Source organism: Capra hircus, chromosome 3 (assembly GCF_001704415.2).
Source record: "Capra hircus breed San Clemente chromosome 3, ASM170441v1, whole genome shotgun sequence".
Taxonomy (NCBI): domain Eukaryota; kingdom Metazoa; phylum Chordata; class Mammalia; order Artiodactyla; family Bovidae; genus Capra; species Capra hircus.
In genome coordinates this window covers 85909462-85932954 of record NC_030810.1, presented here as the reverse complement: position 1 = coordinate 85932954, position 23493 = coordinate 85909462, and the positions used below count along the sequence as shown (strand labels likewise).

The following is a 23493-nucleotide window of genomic DNA, read 5'->3' as shown; positions in this document are numbered from 1 at the left end:
GCCCTCTTCTTTATCTTACACTCCATGTTTATATCCTGGTGCTACCTCAAGTTAACAGCACAAGATGGAAATTTTGTTATCTGTAAACACTCTCTCTTGCCTGGTTTCCATGCTATCAACACTAATGTTACTAACATTAACCTTTTTTTTTCCTGATAAATGCTGATGTTAAGGACCATCTTAGAAATTATACAACACAATTCATTACCTATTTTCATATGTATATATTCAAATACGATTGTGATTTTAAAACATTACCAAATCTTAAAAGTGACCTATATAAATTTTGAAAAACAAAATGGTAACCTTATAATTGTGTGTAAGTAGCTCAGTTGTATCTGAATCTCTGCGACCCCATGGACTGTCCATGGAATTCTCCAGGCAAGAATACAGAAGTGGGTTGCCATTTCCTTCTCCAAACCTTATAATTATCCAATTTAAAAAAATCTGTTATAACTTTTCCCCCCTTTCTATTTATACACTTGTTTCTAGTACCTGATATGTTAAGGAATATGACAGCTACCGATTAGGAGTTTTAATTTTACACAAGAAACTCTGTAACCCCCAGAATTTTATTAACTCAGTCATTATTTCGGTTCCTTGCTCAACAAGCCAGAACCAGAAATACTAATGAGATGTTATACCCCTTTCCACTGGTGGGCCATAATTACTTTGAACCCAGCAAGGCCAAACAATGATGGTTCTTCCTGTCTGGCGGTTTCCTTCTCTCTCCAAGGTCGCAGACACAGGTTCGGAGTGATATTTACGAAAGTTGTGGACGACAAGGCAGAATGGCAGAGGATCAGTCACCAGTAAGTGGTGAAGCCCTAGATGAAAGGAGTGGCTCCGAGAGTGTAAAGAAAGAGGTGAAGGTGCAACTTTACCCCGAGATACACCCATTCCCGCGGTCCCTTCTCAAGAACTCTTGAGAAAGTGGGTTCTTCTAGAAAGAAGGGTCTGTTTTTTTAAAAGGACAGGCATCGTAAAGTACAGGTGTAAAACTCTCCCGGATACTAAGACGAAAGAGCAAAATACGCAGTCTTCGGAAACTCAAGTGTGGGGAGACGCCGGGGGACGGGATAAAGGAACACAGTGCTCAGATTGTCTCGGGTGGAGAGACATCGCCTACTGGTGGGGGCCAGGCGGGGGCGCGGCCGAGATCCCCGCAGGGGCCCCGGGCAGAAAAGCTGGGCCGGGGGGCCGCTCATCCAGGACGGGACTTCGCTGCCAGGGCCCAGCTGAGCAGAGCCCAGAGGGTGCCGGACGCCGGCATTCAGGCCTCGTCCTCCCGCCCCCCGCCCATCTCTGGCGCCGCCAGAACGAGGGCTGGGAAGCAAAGCAGGAAGAAATTCTAACAGGGACCTGGGAGCCAAAGCAACAAGTGCCCACCGCGGCTCTCCAAGATACTGCTGGTCTAGGGCAGGAAAGCAGGGCCTGGAGCCACGGCATGCTGGCCTTCCCTTTCTCAGCCTCTGCCCCACCGCACTCACTCTGCCACACGACGCTCTTCAGCCCCCTTTCCGTCACCGGCGGCGCCATCTTCCCAAACGCTGTGGAGGAGCAGCCGCCGCCTCCCACTCGCAACCTACTTCAGCTGTGAGAGGGAGTTCCGGAGGACCCCGCCCTTCGCTGCGGGGACAGCCCCGCCCACACCCACGGGTCACACCCACAAGCGACGTCACGAGCTTCTCATGGGATTCCCGCCCAACCCCGGACTGAGGCTGCGCAGTGTGGGTGAATTCTCCGTACGCAATTGCGCGCCCCCTAGCGGGAGGCTCTCAGACGAATTTCGATGTCCTGGGATGTCAGAAAGTGAAACCGTACCAACGGGTGAGCTACCACCACCTCAGAAACGCGAATTCACGCATACGATTCATGAAAAAGAGAGGGGTTCTTCGGTTTACAAAAGAATTCTTCACTTTGAGAAGCGATTTATAATAGACTTCACTCAGTCAGCTACCGAATAGAAAATTTAGCCTCCAAAAAGTTTATTCACTTTTCAAGGACGTAATAGATGCAGCCCACTGTGCCCAGAACTCTGCAGGACTTTCAGGCAAAGCAAAGAAAGGAGAGACCCACTTCTGAAGAAAAATCTAATTAGATAGCTCAGTTCCTGGCATGCTTGAAGGCAGTCAAATATTGGTTGAAATTGTGAATGCCATAATGATGACAACATACATAAATGAACCAATAAAACAATACTTAGTCAACTAACATTAATTCATGTGGAAGGGACTATCAGTGCTTTCCATTTAAAACGGGAATTATTGCTGATTCACACAGGAGATGATCTGAGCTCAGACTTAGAGAAAGCTGAGGCAGAGATCTCTTTCTTGAGATGGTTATTTTGAGACTTGAAATCAAGGTAGTCAATCATAGGGGAACTTCCTGGAGGTTCAGGGCTTAGGATTCCAGCACTTTCACTGATGAGTGGGTGGGTTCAATCACTCATCCGCGGAACTAAAATCCCAGAAGCCCTGAGACCAACAACAAACAAGTTATCAATCATGAATTAAAGCAGTTAAGTTTCTGAGACCGTCAACTGTAACATAAACATCATATACACTAGCAAAAAGCAGACTTTCTCACACTGATTTGCAAAGAACAAATGGTCTTATTTCGAGTTGGTCACATAAGGAAGCGGAAATGGTTAGTTACTACTAGTAATAATACTGGCTAACATTTACTGTGGATGTAGTATATGCTAGGCAGCATGCTAAATGAATTATCTCACTGATCCTCAAAGCAGTCCTCACAGTCAAGGAACCTGAGGCTTAGTGAAACTAAATAACTTGCCAAGAATGCACAGGAGTGGTGCAGTGGTAAGGAGAGTAAGGTTTGAGTTACACAGATAGGGCAGGCTGTGAGATGACTTGCAATTTTTGCTCTTTAGGAGAAGCAAAATGAAGCATAAAAACAACCATAAAATGGGTTCAAGTAAAAACCCATGGCATGAATGGCTTTCCATTCTAGACTTAATTGGGGGCTGGGGCTCTGGCCTCTTTCAAATTTGCTTTTAATAGACTTAGCTGCTCAAAATTTTAAACAAATGCATACATTATATTTCTCTACCTTTTCAATTTTAAACCAGATTCTCCTCTGTATAGCAGGGTTGAGCCCCCAGCTATAAGAAAAAAGACATGTTACAGACTCACACTTCTAAAATGAAGTTCCTTGTCCTCAAGGGTCAAACCAAGACAGAGGAATGAGGTGGGTGAAAGTGTCTTGAGAAGAATGCCAAGGGTAACACAGAAAGGACCTTCTGGGTTGGAAGTCTGACTTGGGTCACATGGGGTATAGCTATGATTCTTGCTCCTGAAGGCCAGATTCCAAGGTGGCAATGCGGTATAGCGGAGCAAATGTGGGCATTAGGAGCATGTAGACATGTGTCCACAAACCCTGGATTGGCCTGTTAGTAGCATGACTTGAAACACTTCAGTGTCATTGCCTTTATATGTTTAAAGTGAGTATAGTATCTCAAACCTCACAACAACCCAACAAGATGATAATCTTTATACAAGATGGCTCCCAAACCACTGGCTTTTCCATCATACTATGTTGCCTAACCTTACTTGCCCCCCTAGTTTCACATAACCTCTTTGAGCTGTCTCTCTAGTCTCCTCTAGTTGGTTTACCTAAACAGATTGAACAAAAAATTTGAATTCCCTGAACAGGATATAGCAGAGCGGAAGACAGAGTCCACCAATGCTAATCAGAGATGAAAAATCTGCACTGCATAATTTATAGAGCAGATACACAGTTGAAATAATTGAGACTGAATGTAAAAGCTCTTGAGTTAAGGCAGATCACTCACTCACCATCCTATATCCAGGTCTTCTTCTCTAATAATCAATTAATCATGATAACCCAGATAAATATTTTCCATAAAAATATCATAGATTAGCAGGTCTGATCAATGCTACATACTTACTTGGCCCCCTGATAATCTGTGTTTCAACTGGTTAGCTGTGAGAACACGGATGAATTCTTTGACCTTTTGGGTCTCATTTTTGTTACATATATAAAGGAATATTATCATTTAGCTCAGAAAGTTGTTATGAGAAGAGTATAGGAAAAGCACTTAAAAGCATGTAGTATGTGTGACATCCATGTTTTGGTTTTACGTTCACCCAATGTGAACCACATTGTTTTCTGTGGAATTCTGACCAAAGCAGCCCAGACTTAGATGCCTAGCTAAGTAGACAGCCATTTCATTTTTTCTGTATTCTGGTATCTATAAGGGTATGAGTGCACTGGTCCCAGCAGCCCCCTAGTGTCTTGTACCAGGGATCCTGGCCTTCCATCTGGCTTTTGCCCTTGGCTCTTTGCCTGTTCCAGTCAGCCATGAACACAACTCTTATCAGAGGGCCCACACTGCCAGAGACTGGGCTCAGCACACAGTCTGCCATGGGCTCTGAACCACAACCTGGAACACTGCCCCAGTTCATTCATGGTCCCCTCACAGGGCACGGACCCACTCTGAACCCTCCAGATCTCGTCACCAATCTTTCGTCACATGCCACAGCCCTCTAGCTTCTGTTAAATTAATTGAACAAGGAGGCCATTAGATTGAGGTGGCTGTAATACCTTAGCCACCTTTGTGAACAAACCAAAACCTAAGTCTTTAAGTGTCTCAATGTTAAGAAATCAAAATCTAAGGACAGCTGATCACAAAGAGCCAACTAGGATTTCCCAAATAAGACAACCACTATAGCTACATACCTATTGGTTTTATAGCCAGTCAAATAATATCCTTGCTTTGCTTTCACCTCTTTTCAGTAAAAGTCTACCCCCTCCCACCAACCCATGCTCCCAGCTCCTAATCATCTCGGTTTTGGTGCTGCTGAATTCAAATCAATTTTTGCTCAAATAAACTCTTAAAATTTTTAACATAGGTCAGTTTATCTTTTAACATGTTTCAGCTTCCCATCGCTGAAATTTTGCTTCAAGGGAGAATGGGGCCAACACAAGTCTGTCTTTTAAGTTTCCCAAACTTGGCCACATGGCAGAAACACTTTGTGAATTTGTTAAAAGTATAGATTCCCAGGTCTGGTCCCAAACCTGCTGAGTTAGAATCTCCAGGGGATGATACCAGGAAGTCTGTATTAAATAATGAATTCCCCAGCTGATGTCAATGCACCAAGTCCGACTCCTGTTCATCCACTAGTACTTAGGAACAAAAGAGAACTAAATTCGGTCCTCTTCTGTGTGTACTGTCTGACTCAGTGATTTCTATTTTTCTGGAATCTAAGTTCTTTGACTTGCCTTCTTTTCAAGTGCAAATGCTCTTGAGTATCTCATCAGTGGCACATTTGTATCTCAGTCTCACACAGAAAGGGAAAGCAGACACAGAAAAGGAAGTTTGCTGTTCCCTCCCAGCGTACCTCAAGCCTAATTCCATGCTCCAGTTCCCTCTGGGCAGAGATCCATGGTTGTTCCTAACTACAGGCAGTTCCACAGCTAGGCTTCTGGGGAGCAAACACTTTAGTTATGTGTGTTACACAAGTCTAGCTTGCACTATCTTTTAATAAGGTTACTGGCACTCGAAGGACAATTTTTTTTTTTTTTTTTTTTTTTTTTAGATACAACAGAGTTATCATTGCCTTTTCTCTCAAAAAAAAAAAAAGGCAATTACAGTGTGAGTGAGGAATACAGCCAACAAGATCGATGGTCCTTCCCTTCAAAGATGCATGTATGTCAGTCTGTCACAGTTTGGAGCTCTGGCCCTGACTGTCCCTCCATCTGAAGTCTTCGCTCATTAAAAAGCATGACTACAGTCATTCCAGTAACAGGCTAGCAACCCTGCTTTCCCAGACACTCACACAGAGGTGTCAACACATGATGCTTGGGAAAGCCTGCAAGTGGCTCGGCTTCCTCCTAACTTTAGATGAGGGTGTGATTTCCTACAGGTGGCCCTGGCAGCTGCTGCTATCCAACCTCAGCCGAAGTCCTTGTCGAGTTTTGTTTTGGATGAGTGCAGTCAATGTGCTTGATTTTGACTTCTCTGGGAGTGGATGCTTCCAACTCTTGAATGGCTAGAGAGCTGCACGGCAAGTGCTGGGTCGCTGAAACACTTATGAAGTGGGTGTGTTGTAGTATGTACTATGTCTGGGTGTAAGAAATCTCCAAGAATTTCTGCTACGCAGACCTTTCACATCTCCAGGACTTTCCCAGTGTGCTGGCTCACTCTGGCAGCCTTCCACAAGACTTTCTGGATTAATTTCTCCCCCAAGTCTTCTCTGCAGCAGATCTTGAACTCCTGTGCCCTTGAGGACACACCTGACCTTGAACTCAGGAAGTGGAGTCAGAGCAGTTCTTCTAAAGGCCAAAAAAGCTTGTCCTATCCTAGAGGAATTTTGTATTCTAATAGACCTTTTCCAGCTCTAACCACACCAACAATTAAGGAACCTCTGCAAAAGATATGGGAAGAAATTTTTAAAGCAAAAAAAAAAACAACATTTTGCCTTTGAATTACAACATTTCAATTTAAATTACTCACTAGTCAAGTCACTGTTTTTATCCTTGGTTTACTGTGTCATTCCACATTTCTCTTCCCTCTGTAAATCACTGAAAAGGCAAAGAAAGGAGGAAGCCACAAAATGTATTAGTATGCAGACATTTTAAGTTAAAAAGCCCTCAGATGTCACTGAGTTTCAGATTAGCGTTTCAATTTGAAATGCTGTTTTTGCAGCACTTCACAGCAAGTAAGCAGAAAAGTAAGATAAACTGAACCGTTCAAAGGGCAAGAAGAAACTGGCCATCAGGTTCTCTCTCTGGTTAGAGAACTAACCAGGATGTTCTCTCTCCTGCTTTGTGAAATGAATCCTCCCCAAGAGTCTCTTGGAGCTCAGACTACTGACCCAAGACAAAGGACTTTCCTCTCCACCCTCAAGCCTTTTATTTACTGAGCTTACTTTGAGCCTGTCATTGGGTCTAACAATTTATATCTCCTTTAATCTTCATAACATCTTATGAGAAGTTTGTTCCAATTTTCAGATGAGGAAATCTGTACTTAGAACTGAAGCACCTTGCCTAAGGGAAAGGGACAGTGGCAGGATTTGAACCCAGATCTGTCTCTTAAAAAATCCATTCATGCTGTTGAAAAGCTTTAGGATAACCAAGAGTTAAGCAAGACCAAAAGCCTTAGACCAACAAGATTCCCAAGACTTCCCTTAGCATATCTAGAGGCCCCATGCCAGCTAGGGACCTACTCTGACTAGTCCTGTGTATAGAGAGGAGAAATACTGAAATTGAACAGCAATTTAGAATTTCTCCCTTAATACAGTGAATTCTGTATGATGTAGAGACCCCCAAATAATCCTTTTTGAGAGTCTTGCAGAATTTCTACAACAATCTCTTAAAGAAAAGGTCAGTCTTCAGGTTGAAGACTGAAACTCACTGAAGAAGGAGAAGTAATAATCAAGGCCAGCCCAGAGGGACATAGGAAGTGGACAGCAGCCACCTAGAGCAGTGCTTCTCAAACTTGGAGAGTGTCAGAATCACATGGGAACCCGATAAAAACACAGGGGCCCACTTCAGCAGGCATGGGTCCCTACAGCCTTTGCTAGCTCTCCGAGAGATGTTGATACACACCAAAGTTTGAGCACTACTATCTAAACAGTAACTTGCAAACTTTAATATGCATGTGAATCACCTGGGGATTTAGTAACTCTGCATGGGGCCTAAAATTATGCATTTTGAATAAGGTTTCTGGTGATCTCAAATAGCAAGATCTAAGAGTGACGGTTTTCCAGCATTTTTTTTTTTTTTGGAAGTATTATCTCTTTAACAAAATCTTAGGGAAGACCAATATATAATACACAACTCTTCACCTCCTAGGGATCCCCAAGATACTTCTACTACCCCTCTGAGGCTCAGGAGAAATATTGAATTAAAACCGCCATAATACTGGAAAGATGTTCCAAGAATGCAGACCCAGGCCCATGTACATTTTACTGAAGACCAGAGCTTATGGGCATTAGTACTTTGGGAGTTTTTTTCAAGTAATTATAATTTGGAACTTTCCTCATAATTTATTTTTAATAAGCCAGGTCTGTTTCCCTGTAATCAATGGAAATAGAAACCCTTTAAAAATTAATAGGGATTATGGGGTTGCAAGTAGTAGTGGTACGGGGTCGCAAAAAGTCGGACATGACTGAGCAACTGAACTGAACTGATTCTTATTTCAGAACTGCTGGTGGGGCTTCCCCGGTGCCTCAGCAGAAGAGAATCCTCCTGCCAATGCAAGAGATGCAGGTTCAGTCCCTGGGTCGGTAAGATCCCCTGGAGAAGGGAACAGCAAGCCATTCCAATATTCTTGTCCAGGAAATCCCATGGACAGAGGAGCCTGGTGGGCTACAGTGTATGGGGTCGCAAAGAGTCGGACACGACTTACCAACTGAGAAATAACAACAAATCAATTACTTCTAAGTTCTCCAGGTGACACAATGTACAGCAGACTAGGAACCACTCTCTCAAGTGAGGCATGAATCAGTTGCTTCTCTGAAGCATATTTTTATTTTCCTGTGGGACCCTGGAGGACTGAAATAATTTCAGAATCCAGTGGAGTTCCTCTCCACTGGAGGAATCTGAGGGGAGGCAACATAAGAGGGGAGAGTTATGCAAGAGGAGAGCAAGGACCCCTTAAATCACAGAAAGAAAGCATTTGCCTCTATAATTGAAGAGTCAGCTTTGCTTCTGACTTCATTAAGTCACCCTAAAGAACAACAGTGAAGAATGAAGAGGTGGAGCCAAAGTAAAAACAGCACCCAGTGGTGGATGTGACTGGTGATGGAAGTCAAGTCTGATTCTATAAAGAGCAATATTTCACAGGAACCTGGGTTGTTAGGTCCATGAATCAAGGCAAATTCGAAGTGATCAAACAGGAGATGAATAGAGTGAACATCAACATTCTAGGAATCAGTGAACTAAAATGGACTGAAATGGGTGAATTTAATCCAGAAGACCATTATATCTACTACTGTGGGCAAGAATCCCTTAGAAGAAATGGAGTAGCCATCATAGTCAACAAAAGAGTCTGAAATGCAGTACTCGGGTGCAATCTCAAAAGCAACAGAAAGATCTCTGTTCGTTTCTGAGGCAAACCATTCAATACCACAGTAATCCAAGTCTGTGCCCCAACCACTAATGCTGAAGAAACTGAATGGTTTTATGAAGTCCTAAGGCCTTCTAGAACTAATACCTAAGACAGATGTCCTTTTCATTATAGGGGCTGGAATGCAAAAGTAGGAAGTCAAGAAACACCTGGAGTAACAGGCAAGTTTGGCCTTGGAGTACAGAATGAAGCAGGGCAAAGGCTAATAAAGTTTTACCAAGAGAATGCACTGGTCATAGCAAACACCCTCTTCCAATAGCACAAGAGAAGACTCTACACATGGACATCTCCAGATGGTCAGTATCTGGATTGATTATATTCTTTGCAACCAAAGATGGAGTAGCACTATACAGTCAGTAAAAACAAGACTGGGAGCTGACTGTGGCTCAGATCATGAACATCTGATTGACAAATTTAGACTTAAATTGAAGAAAGTAGGGAAAAACATTAGACCATTTAGACTTAAATAAAGTAGGGAAAACCACTAGACCATTGATTACCTAAATCAAATCCCTTATACAGTGGAAGTGACAAATAGATTCAAGAGATTAGATCTGATAGACAGAATGCCTGAAGAACTATGGACAGAGGTTCATGACATTGTATAGGAGGCAGCGATCAAGACATCTCCAAGAAAAAGAAATGCAAAAAGGCAAAATGGTTGTCTGAGGAGGCCTTACAAATAGCTGAGAAAAGAAGAGAAGTGAAAGGCAAAGGAGAAAAGGAAATATATACCTATTTAAATGCAGAGTTCCAAAGAATAGCAAGGAGAGATAAGAAAGACTTCCTCAGTGATCAATGCAAGGAAATAGAGGAAAACAATAGAATGGGAAAGACTAGAGATCTCTTCAAGAAAATTAGAGATACCAAGAGAACATTTCATGCAAAGATGGGCTCAATAAAGGACAGAAACAGTACGGACCTAACAGAAGCAGAAGATATTAAGAAGAGGTGGCAAGAATACATAGAACTATACAAAAAAGATCTTTATGACCCAGATAATCACAATGGTGTGATCACTCACCTAGAGCCAGACATCCTGGAATGCGAAGGAAGCATCACTACGAACAAAGCTAATGGAGGTGATGGAATTCCAGTTGAGCTATTTCAAATCCTGGAAGATGATGCTGTGAAAGTGCTACACTCAATATGCCAGCAAATTTGGAAAACTCAGCAGTAGCCACAGGACTGGAAAATGTCAGTTTCCATTCCAATCCCAAAGAAAGGAAATGCCAAAGAATGCTCAAACTGCCCACAATTGTACTCCTCTCACACGCTAGTAAAGTAATACTCAAAATTCCCCAAGCCAGGTTTCAACAGCACTTGGACCGTGAACTTCCAGATGTTCAAGCTGGATTTAGAAAAGGCAGAGGAACCAGAGATCAAATTACCAACATCCATCGGATCATCAAAAAAGCAAGAGAGTTCCAGAAAAACATCTACTTCTGCTTTATTGACTATGCCAAAGACTTTGACTGTGTGGATCGCAACAAACCATAGAAAATTCTGAAAGAGATGGAAATACCAGACCACTTGACATGCTTCCTGAGAAATCTGTATGCAGGTCAAGAAGCAACAGTTAGAGATGGACATGGAACAATAGATTGGTTCCAAATCAGGAAAGGAGTACGTCAAGGCTGTATATTGTCACTCTGCTTATTTAACTTATATGTAGAGTACATCATGAGACCTGCTGGACTGGATGAAGCACAATCTGGAATCAGGATTGCTGGGAGAGATATCAATAACCTCAGAGATACAGATGACACCACACTTACAGCAGAAAGTGAAGAACTAAAGAGCTTCTTGATGGAAGTGAAAGAAGAGAGTGAAGAAGTTGCCTTAAAACTCAGCATTCAGAAAACTTAAGATCATGGCATCTGGTCCCATTACTTCATGGGAAATAGATGGGGAAACAATGGAAGCAGTTCGAGACTTTATTTTCTTGGGCTCTAAAATCACTGCAGATGGTGACTGCAGCCATGAAATTAAGACACTTGCTCCTTGGAAAAAAAGCTATGGCCAACCTAGACTGCATATTAAAAAGCAGAGACATTACTTTGCTGACAAAGGTCCATCTAGTCAAAGCTATAGTTTTTCCAGTAGTCATATATGGATGTAAGAGTTGGACTATAAAGAAAGCTGAGCACCGAAGAATTGATGCTTTTGTACTGTGGTGTTGGAGAAGACTCTTGAGAATCCCTTGGACTGCAAGGAGATCACACCAGTCTATCCTAAAGGAAATCAGTCCTGAATACTCACTGGAAGGACTGATGCTGAAGCTGAAACTGCAATACTTTGGTCACCTGATGTGAAGAAGTGACTCATTTGAAAAGACCCTGATGCTGGGAATGATTGAAGGCTGGAGGAGAAGGGGACAACAGAGGATGAGATGGTTGGATGGCATCAATGACTCAATGGACATGAGTTTGGGTAAGCTCTGGGAGTTGTTGATGAAGAGGGAAGCCTAGCGTGCTGCAGTCCATGGGGTTGCAAAGAGTCAGACATAACTGAGCGACCAAACTGAACTGAACTGAACTGAAAGAGCAACAGAAAATTTCTTTCTAGTTTATCCATGATAAAAATGACTTACCCATTCCAAGTGTACTTCCAGAGCAGGTTACTGTAATAAATAAAAACACAAGCATTTAAAACAGATTCACTGATGTATTTGAGATACAATTTGAGAAAGAATAATAGGAAAGCAAGTGAAGAGTGAATAAGAACCAACCTGTGTAATAAGAGAAGGAGACACCTGCTAACAGTGTTAACTTGGATAAGTCATTTCACTTTTCTGTGCTTCACTTTGTTAGGTGGCAAGAATAAGAATGCCAGCCTCATAGGGGTGTTATAAGTATCAGTCAAGCTAATGCACATAAAGCCCTTAGAATAGTGGCTAGCACAGAACACTCAAAAAATATTAATCATTGTTATCATTTACAATATCATCCTAATTATAAGATTAAGGCATCACATCACTGATATTGGGGAAAGAAACACCAAAAAACAAAACCAACACTCTTCCCCAAAATGCATGGTTTTTATCAAGGAGCCAGAGCAAAGATAGATTCCCTAACCTGAGTCTGGACACCCAACCCTTACTAAAGGGCAAAGACTATAGGCTTGAGATGGCATCCCACCAAAGGATATCAGAGTTCCAACTAACAAACCATCAGAGAAAAAGTTAAAAGTTAAACTGTGAGTATGAATTAGGAGAAAAAGCAAAGACTTCAATCACTCACTTACTGGCTGTATTATCATAGAGAAACACATAAACTCTTATTCATTCTTTTTTTTTTAACTTAAAATATATAGGGCAACAGTTATATGCAAAGTACTGAGAGTCTAAGAGATTGCCATTTAGCAGAAATTACAGACATTCAACTCGCAGAAATATGGTGTGGTGACAATAATGTGCGCTGTGGTGTTATAAAGGAAAGAGGGAGATGAACTCAGCCTATGAGAACTGGAGAAGACTTCACAGAGGAGAGGGAATTTGGGCTGGTGGAGTTCCCTTAGTGAGGAGTGCTGCATTAGCCCAGAAGCACGATGTGGCATAGTATGCATGTGTGGTAAGGGCAGAGGGGTGTGAGTGACTCCATATGAGTAGAGAATAGAGTCCTCTCAGTAAGGATGTTGGGGAATGAGCCAAGAACTGTACTGTCCAATAGAGTAGACACTCATCATTTGCTCATAGCTATGAGCACTCCAAATGTGGCTGGTCTAAACTGATATGTGCTGTGTTAAAAAACACACACAAGATTTTGAAGACTTACTATGGGAAAAATACAAAATTTTAAAATTGATTCCATGTTGAAAATTAGAATATTGTGGCTATATTGGATTAACTAAAATATATTCAAATTAATTTTGCCTGTTTCTTTTTACTTTTTTAATGTGGCTACTAGAAAATTTAAAATGTTCAGACTTACATTAAATTTCTGTTAGTACATGTGTAGAGAGATAGAAGAGGGACAGATTGTAAGGGATGTTAAATCCCATGATCAGAGGACTGTATTTTATCCTATAGAGCAATGGAAAACTGAGAATTTTGTAGCAGGAAAGAAAGACAATTGGGTCAGTGTCCCGGAATAATAACTCTAGCGATAGTATGAAGACTGGTAAGAGGGCGGGAGGACAGGACTGGTGTAATTGTGTAGGGGAGAGGTAGTGAGACCCTGAAGTACTGAAGTAGCTACAGGAATGAAGAGAAGAAGTTGGATTTAGAGACCATCATGGAGTGAAAAGAACAGCGCTTGGAGACTACTTAGATATGAAAAGTGAGGGAGAGAGGAAGCTGATGCCAGGGTTTTCAGGCTTGAAAACCTGAAACAAGGATGATGGGAGATCAGAAACTGCATGGGATCAGAAGTTCCTTTTGGTCTTGAGGAATTGAAATGCCTGGGGTGTATCTCTAAGTAAAGATAACATGTTTGAATATGGATTTAGAGATCAGAAGAAGAGAAGGGTTATAGGTAGAGATTTGGGAGCATTTGAGTCTTAGTTTTCTCATTTATAAATTGGAGAAAATGAAATCTGTTGAACCTAACTTATAGAGTTATTTGAGCATTCAGTGAAATATTGAATATGAAAACACTTGATAAATTTTGAAGCATTATGCAAATACAATGAGGTATCATTATTGACCTGTAGGCTCTGCTTCCTCAGAGCTCATCTTCAACCCAACAACCTACTCCTGTCCTTTTACATAGGGCCATGGTTTGGGCCAGCTTGTCCTCTGGACAAGATAATGAAAAAGCAAGGAATCAGAGCATGACAGCCAAGGATAGTGAGAACACCCCCTGAAGAGGAACTGGCCTTGTTCCATCACCAGGAGCCATCTTGAACCTTCTTGTCACCTACATAAAACTGGAAATTTTAGATTCTGGTTATTAGTAAAGCTTTCTAAGCCAACATTTATTGCTCTTCCTGCATTCCCATGCAGAGTTATAGGACCTCATCATCTCTTTATTTTATAAATATATGAAAAAAAATATGACAATGCCCTGGGCAAGGTAGCAGAAGGTGCTGGAATACAGAGCAGGAGAATTGCTTGTCTTTTTCTGTCAGCTCTGGTGAAATGGCAGTTGCTGACAGTCATGTTTTGTGATCACAGACTGTCTGCCCACTCATATTTCCAAACCTAGCTTATGATTTATAAATTTGTTTTTCTCTGATCCTCCAACTCTCCCTCAATCATAAGTCTGAATCTGTGCAAATAAAGGTTCAAGTTTCTTAATTTCAAATATTCCATGTTGTCATTATCTCTAACCATGATAAAACCCTATCTTCAAATTTCAAAGCAGAAAATTGCTTTAAATCTATTTTACTGTTTAAGCAAGCATCTGGTCCTTTTTCTGAAGAGAGGGAGAGGGATGAAAGGAGTACCTCCAAATCAAATTATAATAAAGTATCACAATTCCAAAGGAGCTTGGAGTCTCCTGTTGCCAGAATCTGCCTATAGGATGTAGAAATGTCAGGCCCTTTTTAATCTTCCTACATAGCAAAGTGTGATTGCTCTTAGCCTTCATTCACAGATTGAGTCAAGGTTTAGTTTTAAATAAAGGGTCATAAATTTCTCTACCTGAATATATTTTTTTTGGACAGAAAGTAAGCTTCAGTCCTGTCTCAGCAACTGGTGAGACCATCACGGTATACACATCCCCGCAGGGTATCTCGGTAACATCACAGAAACTGAGGCCAGCGCTTGGGGCACATGTGAAAATGCCTTTGGAACCATAGAGGTCGGTGCTGTAATTGGCAGAGCCCCTGGAGGCCTGCCAGTGGATCCGGATGCCATTAGGGCCCAGCCTATATAATTTCACCCCTAAAGGGCAGCAGGCACCTGAAGAATAAAACAAACACATCACTATTCCACCATCACCACAAACCTAGCCTCTGCTACTATGGGAAACAGAGTAAGTGTCCTACTCTAAATGACAACTGATTAGAGCAAGATTTGAGGGGGTATCAAGTTCCTTCTGTACTGGGCCACATGATTAGAGATCCATGTGTGAGGGTGAGGTGGGCCATGAGTTTTCAATAGAGAACAATGGAGAGTCCAAGTACTTGGCAGGTATGAAGTGTATATGACTCAAACTTCATGAGTCAAATACACAGAATCCTTGTCAAGATCCTTCATAACATCCTACCCATAATACCCATAATATGATTTTTGTTGTTGCTTAGTCACTAAGTCATGTTTGACTCTTTGCAACCCCATGGACTGTAGCCCCCCAGGCTCATCTGTCCATGGGATTTTCCAAGCAAGAATACTGGAGTGGGTTGCCATTTCCTGCTCCAGGGGATCTTCCCAACCTGGGGATTGAACCTGCATCGCCTGCAAGTCTCTTGCATTGCAGGAGGATTCTTTACCACTGAGCCACTGGGAAAGCCCATAATGATTTCAGTGGGATTCAATTTAGATATAATTAACTGCATTCAGCTTTGGATGAAAAGACCTAAATTTTGCTGAGCTGAGTAACATGATCCTTGTCGCTGGTCCACACTTCATCTGTGCTAGCTGACTGGATACTTTCCCTTTTTCCTTTACTGAATACCTTGAGCAGGCCACACATTAGGTGTCAAATGGTGGATTCCTCAGTAAACAAAATAAAGATGTTATTGTATAATAAGTATTAAGATAATGAGGTTCCTTTTATTCATTCTTTAAAACAAGGTTTTTTAGGTGTGAAGGTAAGCAGTGGACCATATTTCCAGAACTGGATATCCAGGTGAGAACTTAGGCAACAACTCTAATGAAAGAAATTATAAAGCAGATTACATACGTGTTCTGGGCTTCCCTGGTGGCTCAGATAGTAAACAATCTGCCTGCAATGTGGAAGATCTGGATTCAATCCCTGGGTTGGGACAATCCCCTGGAAAAGTGAATGGTTACCCCTCCAGGATTCTTGCCTGGTGAATTCCATGGACAGAGGAGCCTGGTGGGCTACAGTCCTTGGGGTCGCAAACAGTCGGTCATGACTGCTGCTGCTGCTGCTGCTAAGTTGCTTCAGTCGTGTCTGATTCTGTGCGACTCCATAGATGGCAGCCCACCAGGCTCCCTCATTCTTGGGATTTTCCAGGCAAGAGTACTGGAGTGGAGTGCCATTGCCTTCTCCATGGACATGACTGAGTGACTAACAAATGCACACAAAGCAACTTAGCACATAGCACACAGCAGGTTTTAAATGCTTTCACACCATAGTCATTCCTATTTCTCTTACCAATGAGGAAATAGAATCAGGGAATAAGATAAGGCAGGACAGTTTGAGAAGCCATATCTTTAGACTCCTAAGTTGAAGACTCACTCTACTGCCTTTGAAAGTGAAGTCACTCAGTCGTGTCCGACTCCTTGTGACCCCATGGACTGTAGCCTACCACACTTCTCCATCCATGGGATTCTCCAGGCAAGAGTACTGGAGTGGGTTGCCATTTCCTTCTCCAGGGGATCTTCCCTGGGATCGAACCCAGGTCTCCTGCATTCCAGGCAGATGCTTTAACCTCTGAGCCACCAGGGAAGCCCCCTACTGCCTTTTGGATGCCAAAATTTTATTTTTTAATTTATTTATTTTTAAATTTTTGTTGAAAGACTTATGCGATCTTAGTTCCCTGACCAAGGATCAAACCTGAGCCCCTTGTAGTGGAAGCATAAAGTCTTAACCACTGGACAGCCAGGGAAGTCCTATGAAAATTACATTTCACCTCTCCCACCCCATGCCTCAGAACAGATGCAGCTAACTGGTGTAGTACTCACGCCCCATTAAGCCTGAGAGCCATCCCATTAATCTTGAGAGTTTTTTTTTTTTTCCTGAAACAGTGCTCTAAACAGCCACTGTAGTGGACTAGAATCACACCAGTGAAACCTTATTTGTTAACCCTGTACCACTCCTACTTCTCCCGCCATTCCCTAATTGTTTGGCCTTTGTGAAGAACAAAATGCAATACTTGGTCTTGAAGCCTGCTAAAATAAGATACCATAGGAGAAGCTGGAGTGGTTTAGAAGAGAGAGGTAGTAGCACAATAATACTGAGAAACAAAAAATTCAAGCCAAATAGAATATATGATCTAAATGCTTTCTGAAAACTCTGCCAGGCTGAGTTACTCTGTGCTACATGAAGCTAGATCATATATAAACCAAGCCTTCTTTCAGAGAAAGCCCACTTGAACCTTGTTATCAAGGAGTTCATTCACCAACTACCAACAGGGTTTCCCAGGTGGTGCTAGTGGTAAAGAACCCACCCGTCAATGCAGGAGACAAGAGACACCGATTTGATCTCTGGGTTGGGAAGATCCCTGGAGGAAATGGCAACCCACTCCAGGATTATTGCGAGGAGAATCCCATGGAAAGAAGAGCCTGGTGAGATACAGGGCTACAGTCCCATGGACAGAGAAACCTGGCAGGCTACAGTCCAAGGGGTCGCAAAGGGTCAGGCACAACTGAAGTGACTTAGCATGGACCAACAGAAGCCTCTGAAGCTTTGAGGTTCTGAATCAAGAGGAAAATTGCAAACATTTTAGAAAGTAATCTGAATTTATCATGCAAGCTTGGTGGAGATGCAGCATGCTTTTAAATAAGATGGAAGGGCTTATGTCTGGATCTATAATAGTCAAGGTCCTTGTTGATACTCTAGAACTAGAGACTAGATTTCACTTACTAGAGGAGTAACTTTGGTAGGCGCAGTCCGCAGTCAACCCAGTGGCACTAACTGCTTTTACTGCCACTGAGTAATTGATGCCGCATGTGATGCATCCCAGGAGGCAGTGGTTTTGATGGGTGTGACACTTTGACTGTCCCGTGTGTGACTGCAGAACCGTCACATAGGTTAGGGCCCCAGTCCCAACCGTCCAGCTCACGTTGATTACTGACTGAGTGACCTGAGTTACCGTCAGACTGGCTGAGCAGCACGGCGCTCAAATGGGGAAAAAGAAAAAATTGGGAATTTATTTCCACTAAGGATTATTTGTGAAAAACAACAGAGCATGGTATTCTGTCTGTCTTTCAGTCAGTATCCTAGATTTCTCAAACCTTTAACTGTTAATCAAAATATCCTTAATAACTATAAATGGAACATAACTTTTAAAAATTGTGAATCACTGTATTGTGACTTATATGACATTGAACATCAACTATACTGCAATAAAAAATTGTTAAAAGCTTAAAAAATGTCCTTTTGTTAAGCAAAATCTCATTCTCTCTGATACATTATTTAACATCACTGTATATAGCAAGTGCTTTCCCCAAGAATGAAGTTCACTAACTGGCTGTGGGTAATTAATGTGAGGTTCTCCCCAACTTTCTTCAGTATAAGAAATAATTCCTTTGTTGTTCTTCAGCTTTAGTGACTCCGGTTGCAAATTTCAATGAAATGGTTGCATTTGCCTCTTCTCCTAACACGTATTATCACATTTGCAATAAAATGTGTTTCGCCTTTCTCAGGCATTTCATAGTACATAGCTGATCGGTCAGTTCAGTCGCTCAGTCGTATCCAACTCTTTGCAACCCCAAGGACTGCAGTATGCCAGGCCTCCCTGTCCATCACCACCTCCTGGACCTTGCTCAAACTCATGTCCATCGAGTTGGTGATGCTATCTGGCCATCTCATCCTCTGTTGTCCCCTTCTCCTGCTCTCAATCTTTCCCAGCATCAGGGTCTTTTCCAATGAGTCAGTTCTTTGCATCAGGTGGCCAAAGTATTGGAGTTTCAGCTTCAGCATCAGTCCTTCCAGTGAATATTCAGGACTGATTTCCTTTAGGATGGACTGGTTTGATTTCATGGCAGTCCAAGGGACTCTCAAGAGTCTCTCCAACATCACAATTCAAAAGCATCAATTCTTCTGTGCTCAGCTTTCTTTATAATCCAACTCTCACATCCATACATGACTACTGGAAAAACCATAGCTTTGACTAGACAGACCTTTGTTGGCAAAGTAATGTCTCTGTTTTTTAATATGTTGTCTAGGTTGGTCATAGCTTTTCTTCCAAGGAACAAGAGTCTTTCAATTTCATGCCTGCAGTCACCATCTGCAGTGATTTTGGAGCCCCCCCGCAAATAAAGTCTGTCACTGTTTCCATTGTTTTCCCATCTATTTGCCATGAAGTGATGGGACTGGATGCCATGATCTTAGTTTTCTGAATATTGAGTTTTAAGCCAACTTTTTCACTCTCCTCTTTCACTTCCATCAAGAGGCTCTTTAGTTCTTCGCTTTATGCCATAAGGGTGGCGTCATCTGCGTATATGAGGTAATTGATATTTCTCCCGGAAATCTTGATTCCAGATTGTGCTTCATCCAGGCTGGCATTTCACGTGATGTACTCTGCATATAAGCTAAATAAGCAGAGTGACAATATACAGCCTTGACCTTGACATACTCCTTTCCTGATTTGGAACCCAGTCTGTTGTTCCATGTCCATTTCTAACTGTTGCTTCTTGACCTGCATACAGATTTCTCAGGAGGCAGATCAGGTAGTCTGGTATTTCCTATCTCTTGAAGAATTTTCCACAGTTTGTTATGATTCACATAGTCAAAGGCTTTGGCATAGTCAATAAAGCAGAAATAGATGTTTTTCTGGAACTCTCTTGCTTTCTCCATGATCCAACGGATGTTGGCAATTTGATCTCTGGTTCCTCTGCCTTTTCTAAATCCAGCTTGAACATCTGGAAGTTCTTGGTTCACATACTGCTGAAGCCTGGCTTGGAGAATTTTGAGCATTATTTTGCTAGCATGTGAGATGAGTGCGATTGTGCAGTAGTTTGAACATTCTTTGGCATTTCCTTTCTTTGGAATTGGAATGAAAACTGACCTTTTCCAGTCCCGTGGCCACTGCTGAGTTTTCCAAATTTGCTGGCATATTGAGTGCAGCACTTTCACAGCATCATCATGAGCATCTGTAATTCCATCACCTCCACTAGCTTTGTTCATAGTGATGCTTCCTAAGGCTCATTTGACCTCACATTGCAGGATGTCTGGCTCTAGGTGAATGATCACATGATCGTGGTTATCTGGGTTGTGAAGATCTTTTTTGTACAGTTCTTCTGTGTATTCTTGCCACCTCTTCTTAATATCTTCTGCTTCTGTTAGGTCCATACCATTTCTGTCCTTTATTGTGCCCATCTTTGCATGAAATGTTCCCTTGGTATCTCTAATTTTCTTGAAGAGATCTCTAGTCTTTCCCATTCTGTTGTTTTCCTTTATTTCTTTGCATTGATTGCTGAGGAAGGCTTTCTTATCTCTCCTTGCTATTCTTTGGAACTCTGCATTCAAATGGGTATATACTTCCTTTTCTCCTTTGCCTTTCACTTCTGTTCTTTTCTCAGCTATTTGTAAGGCCTCCTCAGATAACCATTTTGCCTTTTTGCATTGTGATATAAAACATATCATAGTTGATATAAAACCTTATAACATAGTTTATATAAAAGCTTAAAATATTCTAAGAGTACCACAATCAATTCTCAACTCTTCAAAGATCCATTATACAGCATATAGGATATTGGGAACCTTCCTGCATATTTGGCATTGTCCCTATTCTGCCGCCTTTTATGTTTCAACTCCTCTGTTCCAAAGTGCCATCTATCGTTATATATAAGAGAAAATAAGACCCAAAGGCTTTAAGTAATTTGCTATATTTCATTCACACACAATGTTATCAAGTAATAACAGCTTTCTTTTATCAAGCTCCTACCATACAGCAGGCACTATGCTAAGTGCTTTGCAGCATAAAAAATGTAATATTCATAACCACCCAATGAAGCCATTATCCTCTTCTACCAATTAGGAAACTGAACCTCAGAAAGCCTTTTTTAGAGAAAGATTTGAAAGGGCTGAACCAAAGAAATAAATAATAAGCCAGCTCATTTGGTCACTTGTTAGATGCTTTGGTAGATTGTGTCATGGGGAATATGAAGTCAAAGAAATGTTTTTGCAGTCAGTGGATTCCTCCTTTGATGTTGGTGTATGAATATACTAGAGCCTTCAGATGATATTTATATGGAACCTGTGTTGAAAGTTTTCTAAGACTTGGGCTCTTTGAAAGGCTTCTCTGAGATTAGCGTATTTCTACCACACTTAGGGTAAATCAAGTCATAAAGTTCATGTCCTAAAACAATTCCTAAGGACCCCACTGGAAATAAGTTTCAGGTTGCAGTTGCTACATACCCATTTCTTACTTTTTAAAAATTATTTGTTATTGGAGTATAGTTGTTTTACAATGTTATGCTAGTTTCTACTGTACAGCAAAGTGACTCAGCCATACATATACATATATCCCCTCCGTTTTGGACTTCCTTCCCATTCAGGTCCCCACAGTGCATTAAGCAGAGTTCTCTGACCTACACAGTAGGTTCTCGTTAGTTGTCTATTTTACACTTAGTATCAGTAGTACATATGTCAATCCCAATCTCCCAGTTCCTCTCACTTATTTCCCCTTTCCTCCTTGGTATCTATACATTTTTTCTCTACGTCTGTGTCTCTGTTTGGGCTTTGCAAATAAGATCATCTATACCATTTTTCTAGATTCCTCGTGTAAATGATATTATATGATATTTACTTTTCTCTTTCTGACTTCACTCTGTATGAACCCTCTAGGTCCATCCATGCCCTTATAAATGACCCAGTTTCATTCCTTTTTCTGGCTGACTGATATTCCATTGCATTCCATTGTATGTAGTTACATACCTGTCTCTAGAGGCACACTGTAGCTGGGCAGGCTCCGTCCTGCGGGTGTTTCGGCCACAGCGGTGACAGAGAACACTGAGCCGCAGGCTAAGCCCCCCAGGGTGCAGGACTCTCCGGTGCTGCTGCACTGGTGCCGCCCTTTCTCCCCCTGGGCAGTCACCGTGTAAGTGGCCTCATCATTAGTGGATCGCCAGCGCACGTTAATCATGGAAAAGTCATCCTTTGAAATGTTTTTGATTTCAGGACTGCAAGGAGCTAAGAGATTTTAGATTATGAATGGAAACAGAGTCAAGAAATATCACACGTGACTTTTGGTCTAACACTTGTACACTTGTTTTCTCCCCTAAATGAGATGATTACTTTCAACCATACCTTGTGCTCAGGCCAAATTCCTAGAGCCTTTGTGTGGAAACCTTGCTGACACTGACAGATGGTATTAGATTCCCATAGTGTTGGGCTAACTGGAAAATGTTAAGGAGCCGTTTGAACTCCAAAAGCAAAAGTAATTAAGACAAACATTTGCACCTTCATGGTGTGACTATAGGCAGGTGCCCCAAAGCTGCTGCTGCTGCTGCTGCTGCTGCTGCTAAGTCGCTCAGTCGTGTCCGACTCTGTGCGACCCCATAGACGGCAGCCCACCAGGCTCCTCCACCCCTGGGATTTTCCAGGCAAGAGTACTGGAGTGGGTTGCCATTGCCTTCTCCGGCCCCAAAGCTAGGAGGATGTGAATGGCTGAGGTAATCACCAGCCAATCCTTCCACGCTCTCCAGGGTTTCCTGTTTCTTGCTGTCCTCTTTCCCTCTTCCACCTTCTCTTCTGCCTCTCCTTTGTAAGAGGGGCTCTCAGGATCCCTACCAAGAGTCATTAATGGCAGTTAACCTTTTTACCATACTTGCTGAATGCCTTTCCTGAGGGACATAGAGGTGAGCCATCCAGACATCGGTGAACAAAATCCTTGCTGTATCATACCTGTGGTTATGAATTGGGAAGTACATGACGTATTGCTGCCCCGGACTTCACTGAAGGAATACACCGTGATGTTGTACTTGGTGTCACACTCCAGAGCAGAAAGCGTGCAAGCCGGAGCCGTGTCGTTACACTCAACCACATTGAACCCATCCACAGCCTTTGTTTCATAAAGTTCAGCACCTCGGACGGGAGACCAGACAATCTCTACTCTGTCACTGGACACCAGCACAGGGTTAATGTCACTAGGACAACAGGGAGCTGAAAGCAGGAGCAGAGAGAAGGACGTCAGTACAGGAGCCACGCTGTCAGAGGGGCGTTGAGTCCCGGCGTCTCCGTGCCCAGGAGTCTCTGCAGTCACCGTAAGAATCTCCTACAGGTCTGTCCAACAGTGATCCTCCCTGACACCCACTACATAGAGGATAACTTCTTTCTGCATGACATTCAGGTTACAGTAAGCTCTACCCTGTCGACACATCCAGCTGCTCCCCACACCCCCTGCCTCACCTGACTTCTAATTCCCCACCCAACGCACATGTTTTTTCCCTGTGTTTCAGAGACTGTGTCCCCTCTACTGGAATGTGGGACCCTTCTCCTGCCTGACAAAATCACATTTAGTCTAACTTCTAGATTCTATCAGTCTTTCCAAACTCTAAACTAGATAAAACTACGGGGTGGAGGCGAGGAGGAAGCCTTGCATTAGTACATTTTAGAAGAGCCCTACATTACTTCAAGGAC

At 42.3% G+C, this 23493-nt stretch overlaps 2 protein-coding genes across 3 annotated transcripts in view; both read right to left on the bottom strand.

Annotated features, from left to right (window-relative positions):
* STXBP3 (syntaxin binding protein 3) overlaps positions 1-1649 on the bottom strand; it is a 47106-nt gene extending 45457 nt beyond the window's left edge. The window contains exon 1 of one of the 2 annotated variants that reach the window (XM_005677975.3): positions 1491-1649. In XM_005677975.3, the coding sequence (XP_005678032.1) occupies positions 1491-1539 (49 nt within the window). In that variant the 5' untranslated portion in view covers positions 1540-1649. The remainder of the gene's footprint in view (positions 1-1490) is intronic. The other variant, XM_013962574.2, reaches the window with a different exon arrangement.
* The window catches only part of FNDC7 (fibronectin type III domain containing 7), a 29394-nt gene continuing 12406 nt past the window's right edge, over positions 6506-23493 (bottom strand). Inside the window, exons 7-12 of the mRNA XM_018046575.1 lie at positions 22759-23016; positions 21790-22044; positions 17773-18027; positions 14700-14960; positions 11709-11738; positions 6506-6567 (exon numbers count right to left, since the gene is read on the bottom strand). Coding sequence (XP_017902064.1) covers positions 6536-6567; positions 11709-11738; positions 14700-14960; positions 17773-18027; positions 21790-22044; positions 22759-23016 — 1091 coding nt within the window. The 3' untranslated portion in view covers positions 6506-6535. The remainder of the gene's footprint in view (positions 6568-11708; positions 11739-14699; positions 14961-17772; positions 18028-21789; positions 22045-22758; positions 23017-23493) is intronic.